We start from the raw sequence: 6607 nt of genomic DNA on the forward strand, positions 1-6607 counted from the left end.
TCGTTCATCTTTTAGCCAATATGATTATTTACTTTCTTGCCACAATGAAACCATTGATGCCACTTCTATATTTTTTTGGTTGAGTGTGAAACTGGAATCAACAGCTGGTTAGCTTAGCTTAACACGAAGCTGGAGAAAAAGAGCCTCTTGAGTAAAATGTAATATCACATTTGTTTAATGTCCTGAAAAACGAATAATAATAGCAGCAGGTTACTCTGTTAAGCCATTATCTCAACACTAGTATTAGAGTTACAGTGGAAAGATGCAAAATATATGGGAAGAAACATCGTAAAACTCCAGCTAGGACCTGTACTGAGCACTCACTGTTGAAGATGTTTGTCAATGTGCTTCTGGAAGCAGGTTTTTCCACATCACAGGCATCTGGAAACACCTCGAGGAAGCATAAGTTAAATGAACTTTTATTTTCATCCTGACGTGAAAACTGCACGTTTTCATCAGTTAAACCAATTTAAAAGGATCCTTATAAGTTTTGGAGGAGATTAACAAAGCTTATAAGGATTGTTATTGTATGTAATGACAGAATATAAGGTTTAAAAAAGGTTTTTCCACTGGAACGTCCAGTGATGAAGTGGAAGGGGCATCTGGTCACACCGAAAGTGTGCCCCTCCCATAGACAGAACCTGCCTTTAGTGTTCCTTTGTTTCTAGTTGTTGCTAAGCTAAGATGACCAGCTGCATATTATTGTATGGATACAACAAAAGTTTATGGTTATCAAGAAAGTCAATAAATATCCCCCCCCCCATCCTTTTTTCCACTATTTGACCAGGTTTGTGGCAGAGAGAGGATCTTCCAGGCTGCTCGATCACGTGGAGCATTTAGACAAATTATATAACATTCCTCCACCAGAGGGGGGTCAACACTCTCAGACCACGAGCAATGTGGTCTCAATACCGACAAGCCCAAAATTAAGGTATGTTTTACATTTTAAGATGTTTTTTTTCCCCCCTATTTCTCCTCATTAGTTTAACTGTAGTTCCTCCCTCCATCCTCAGATGGCAAGGTGTGCGGGTGTTCATCTCCTCCACGTTCAGAGACATGCACTCTGAACGCGACATCTTGGTGCGCAGCGTCTTCCCAGAGCTACGCCGGCGCGCTGCACCACACTGCCTCTACTTGCAAGAGGTAGAACTGCGTTGGGGTGTGACAGAGGAGGAGTCTGAGCGGGCCTCAGAGTTATGCCTGTCAGAGGTGTGTCGCAGCCAGATGCTGGTGGGAATCCTCGGGGAGAGATACGGTCAGGTGCCCCCCAAACCTGACCTACCAGACCTCCCACAGTACAGCTGGGTAAGACTTATGGAACATACATAACAGGAAAAGCTCTGTAAATGTGACCGGGAAAATACTGGAAAGTACAGAACAAACAGAAACGTATTCTGACCAAACCTGTCACACCGACACTAAATTAAATAGATTACGTTATGATCTTTTAGAAGAAATCTTTGTAATAATTAAGGGAATGACAGTTGAGTCTAACAATACAAGAATAAATTATAATCCTATATTCCAGACATTAAACAACCAGACTTCTGCCTACATGAATTATAACATTTGTAGAAAATGGTACCAACTATCTTACTAACAACTTACTTTATGCCATATTTATATACATATAAAATTAGATGTTAAATTTTAGATAACAAGAGCAACATATTATAAAGGCAGTCTCTGTGAGAACCAGTTTGCCTCAAAGTGCTTTATATTGTATCGTAAAGGCCCTAAAATATTACAAAGAAACACCAACTAGCACGGTGGCACGGGGGTTAGCACTGTTGCCTCACAGCAAGAAGGTCCTGAGTTCAATTCTACCATCAGTCAATGGTAGAGTCTGTGTGGAGTTTGCATGTTCTCCCCGTGTTTGCGTGGGTTCTCCCTGGGTACTCCGGCTTCCTCCCACTGTCCAAAGACATGCACTTAGTGGGGTTAGGTTAATTGAGGTCTTTGTCTATGTGTTAGCCCTGTGACAGACTGTACCCTGCCTCTTGCCCTAAGATAAGCTCCAGCTGACCCTGAAAGGGATAAGCGGAAGCAAATGGATGGATGGACCAACAAGCACCTGATCCTCTACAAGGACGAACTTAGTGACTATGGGAGGGAAAAACTCCCTTTTAACAGGGAAAAAATCTCAAGCAGAACCAGGCTCAAGGAGATAAATTAGCACAGTAATTAACTTCATTGATGATAGATACTTCGATAGGTGTTTAATAACTTTATATAACTATTGTGAAACGCGTGAACATTCATATTAGTGATTACATGAAGGTTAAGAAACCTAAAGTGCTGTAGTAGTGCATAACATATAACATTAGAGACAAAAACATCAAGCATAACAATAAATGTGTCACATACCTGACATGTTAAGATGTACAAACTAAATTTAATGATGACTTTTGTTTTAAGTTATAAATCTGAGTTGAAATGAAAGATGAATAATGTATTCTTTGCAGCTGGCCTCAGCCCCAGCAGGTCTGTCCATCACAGAGATGGAAATCCGTCAGTTTCAGGCTCTTTATCCCGACGTAGCACACCAGCGAATGCTTTGCTACTTTAGAGATCCGAACATCATCAAGTATGTATTTTAATATTTTAATTTGATGTTTTTATACATTTTATACATGTTGGGTTTTTGTTTTTTGGGAGTTGATTTAAGTATAGCAGTCCAACAGCAGTATAGCAGAAATGCATCACATTACTTTATCCAGTATTTCTATTGGTGTTCAGTTCAGTTCCTGTGGCTTGGAGATCACATTTTGCTCCTGAATCAACGGACGCTGCACATAAAATGGCCTCTCTGAAGGGAAGACTCTTGTCCGGTGATGTCAAGGTCACAGAAAAGTGAGTCGTCTCAATCATGCTTATAGCACTAAAGCCATAATCTAAGTAGTTTAAAAGTATGCTCTTTCACTGTATGCTCTCTGCTTTTGTTTTTTGGTCTTAAATGTTATGTTTGTACCAAAGTTAAAAGCCTTAAAAGATGAGCAGGTAGGGAAAAGGTCTGCAAATTGCACCAGTTGTATTTTACTTATTTATGTGTCTCACCCCACAGACCATAATAAATAACTAATAAGTTTGATGTGTTGATGTTAATTATTGTCAAATTAGAGTCATAAAGGACATCTTTTATATGAACAGAGTCGCCTGGAAATGTCCAGGTTTCTGTTCGGATCTCTATTGGATAAATTAAATATTTAAATTAAATTGAATAAGAAAATTAACTTGTTTTGTTCCTGCTTTTCAGTCCTGAAAAAGTCACATTTCACTAAATTTCTCTGTGGTATAGTTATTCGTGTGAGTGGGGAGGCGTTGTGGATGGGAAACCATATCTGAAAAACCTGGAGGACTTTGGCAACGCTGTGCTGGAGGACCTTTGGATGGCTGTCAAAAAGCTGTTTGTCGACGTGAGTCTGATAAGCTCTGATGAGCTATTTTGCTTGTAGAGGTAGAATCTTCTGATATGATCCACTTCAGTATCTTTATTCTTAGATTTTCTTCAATGCTGCACCTTACTAATCGACTCAACAAACACTTCATAATTACACATCTCACAGGAGGCTGAGGAGGCTGAGGCTGCATCAGAGGTGTTGGAGCAGGAGGTCCACCAGGAGGCGATGCAGAGGCAGTTTTTTGGCAGGTCGAAGCTCCTGTCTAACGCTGTGGATTTGGTGGAGCAGGCCCAGACCAAAGGAGGGATGATTGTGGTGGAGGCAGGACCTGGAGAAGGCAAAACTGTCTTCATGGTAAATTTCTGAAAGACTTCTAACCTGCTGCACGTGTAGGAGGTGGACATAATGAAAGAAACACCACATGAAGACATCAAAATTGATTATGGCGTCTGAACTTTTTGAATGTTTTAGAACGAGGTAGATTTTCTGGCATTTTTGCTTGTAACTAATTGATTAATTGATTGGGAGTTTCTTCTCCAAGTTGCATAACAAGCCAACAGTCATTTATTATCTTGTGCACTTCTCAAAGACTCAAGCTCAAAATCTCTAAAAACACATAGTTAGATTTTTAACCTGTAACCTTTTAGGTAAGGAAAGGTTTCATTCTCTCTACCAGGCAATCCCAATTATCATAAGAGGCCAAACATTTTCAGATAAACAGAAATGAAAAGAAATGCGTTTGAGTTCACGTACTTACTTAGTCTTTACTTTCCAGCTAATTTTCCAAGCAGGCTTTTTAGAGCAGCGGCCCCCAACCCTTTTTGTGCCACGAACCGGTTTATGTCCGACAATATTTTCACGGACCGGCCTTTAAGGTGTTGCAGATAAATTCAACAAAATAAAACCAGTACCGGTATCAAAAAAGGAATATTTATTCATAACACACGGGAAAAGACCCAAGGAAACCGAGTTAACGATAAAAACGATTAAAAAAATAACCATAAAAACCCCGAAAACCATAGAGTTCACACCCGACCCTCAACTCGAACTTTGTTTCTTGATATTTTTATTTTGTTTCATTATCTTTTGAGCTGGTATTCAGAGCTCATATGGTCAAATATATTCTGGCCTAAATGTAAATTTATTGTTTCCACACACAGGCTGCTCTAGCTGAGGCCCTCAGGACTGGAGTTAAGTCCAGGAAAAACCTCGTCTGCGATGTAATCTCTTACTCTACAGCCGCCAGCCAATCAGCACACTCTGTGGAAAAACTCCTTCGGTGTCTTGTTAAGTGGCTGAGAAAGATAAAGGGCACAGAGGAGGAATCGCCTTTTCCTCACTCGTATAAGTAAGTAACTTTTTGGTCATGTAATCTGTTCCCTTACAGTGGTTTCCAGCTGTCTGTTTCATGACCGATTTTTTTTTTTTTCCTTTTCTCAGAGATTTGCTGTCAGAGTTTCACTCCACATTAAGTAATATAAAGAGGAACAAACCTCTGGTGCTGCTAGTTGATGGGGCAGATCTTGTCCAGGATGGCAGAGGTCAGGTCAGCTCTGATTGGATCCCACAGCAGCTTCCACGGGTCACCTGGGGAGAAAAGGTGCTTCATCACACATTAAAAAAATAGCAAAGATTTGCAACTCGGATACATTTATTTCAAGGGACCTGCTGCAATTTTACTTATAAGTTCAGATACAGCCCATCTTAATCAAATAGATCCTTTTATTCTCTGGTGTGCACAACTTTTTTTTTTTTTTGCATTAAAATATTTGAAAGTTGATGACCTGCAAAAACGAAATCTTATGTGCAGGCAAAAAACTCTCCATAATTTTTTTTCATCCCTGTCTTCATAAACTTTTTTTATATGTGTAATGTGCAGGGCTGCTCATCCATTTACTTACTTTCGTTATGTTTCAGTTTTAACTGCAGTTAATCTCAAATAATCCTGGTCTTAACAGGGTGTCTGTTTGGTGGTGAGCATCACGTCTAAAGCAGCTCTGTTACAAACACTAACCAAGAAAAAAGGGACGCTCCTGTTTACGCTGGGACAGCTTACCTTGCCAGACCGAAAGGAGATCGTTCAGAAGGAACTGGATGCATTTGGCAAGAAACTCAGCGACTCTGCTTTCAACAACCAGGTTCTTCTTATGATATCTTTGAATTCAAAACATTCTCTGGATGGTTAAATTTGTCTTTTATATCCATCTTTACACTATGTCATGCTTGTGTGTGTTTGTCCAGCTCCAGACACTAATATCCAAGAAGGGAGCAGTCAGTCCTCTTTACTTGCACCTGGCTTGTGAAGACCTGAGGAACTTTGCTTCTTTTGACAAGGTTCAAACTCACTGCTTTAGCCCCCTTCTCTCTGGTATTTTAATTTATGTGACAATTTTAATCTAACACGTAACTACAATAAAGGTAATAAAGAAATGCTGAAATATTAATACAGTGTTTGGTGGAAGATTACTAAAATACTTGAATATTTATTTAATTTTACATATAGGAACATGGAGGTGGGTAGAAAAGTAATTTAACCAGTAAATCGACACATTCACACTCAGCTCTCTCTTCCACAATAAACCAGTGCAGGATCTGCTTGACTGCAAATGAACTGTTGTGCAAATTATTTTGCTTGGTATACATTTCCTCTAAACTTTAGACTTCATTGTCAGCCTCCATATCTGTTCCCACATTAAACGGTCTTCAACTTGCCGGCTCCTTATACCATGTGATGTCCAGTAGTCCATTAGAGTAACCGACTGCCAGGAGAATTTGTTGTTTACCTGTTTGCCCTTTATCCTGCCACCTCCTGTGTGCAGAGGTAGCTTCTTATGTACACACTAGTTGCATCCTATATTTAAGAAAAGGCATCTTTGTACATCATTGTCTGGAGTTCATGTGTGAAAGCGGCTTCTGTGTTTGCGTCCTAGCTGAAGGAGAGCCTGCAGGACTTGCCGCAGTCTCTGAGACAGCTGGTGCAGTACAGCCTGCAGAGACTCTGCTCACAGTACAGAGGCATGCTGGGACTCCGCTGGGCCCTGGCTACACTCACTGTCAGCACCACAGGTATGATTGATGTCCCAATATCATATGTTAACTGCACATTTATTCTTGAATAAGAATAGATAGTAGGGGTGCAACAATACACAAAATTCACGGTTCGGTTCGGTTCGATACTTTGGTGTCACGGTTCGATATTTTTTCGA

General features: G+C 40.1%; 1 protein-coding gene across 1 annotated transcript in view; it reads left to right on the plus strand.

The window, feature by feature from the left end:
• Positions 1–6607, plus strand: part of tep1 (telomerase-associated protein 1) — a 39465-nt gene that overhangs the window by 11561 nt on the left and 21297 nt on the right. Inside the window, exons 18-28 of the mRNA XM_005729162.2 lie at positions 788–931; positions 1014–1305; positions 2466–2587; positions 2740–2853; positions 3299–3416; positions 3567–3755; positions 4562–4749; positions 4842–5001; positions 5360–5539; positions 5643–5735; positions 6332–6467. Of these exons, the coding sequence (XP_005729219.1) occupies positions 788–931; positions 1014–1305; positions 2466–2587; positions 2740–2853; positions 3299–3416; positions 3567–3755; positions 4562–4749; positions 4842–5001; positions 5360–5539; positions 5643–5735; positions 6332–6467 (1736 nt within the window). The remainder of the gene's footprint in view (positions 1–787; positions 932–1013; positions 1306–2465; positions 2588–2739; positions 2854–3298; positions 3417–3566; positions 3756–4561; positions 4750–4841; positions 5002–5359; positions 5540–5642; positions 5736–6331; positions 6468–6607) is intronic.

The sequence above is a fragment of the Pundamilia nyererei genome, unplaced genomic scaffold, assembly GCF_000239375.1.
Source record: "Pundamilia nyererei isolate P.nyererei 1_Seehausen unplaced genomic scaffold, PunNye1.0 scaffold00031, whole genome shotgun sequence".
NCBI classification, from domain to species: Eukaryota; Metazoa; Chordata; class Actinopteri; order Cichliformes; family Cichlidae; genus Pundamilia; species Pundamilia nyererei.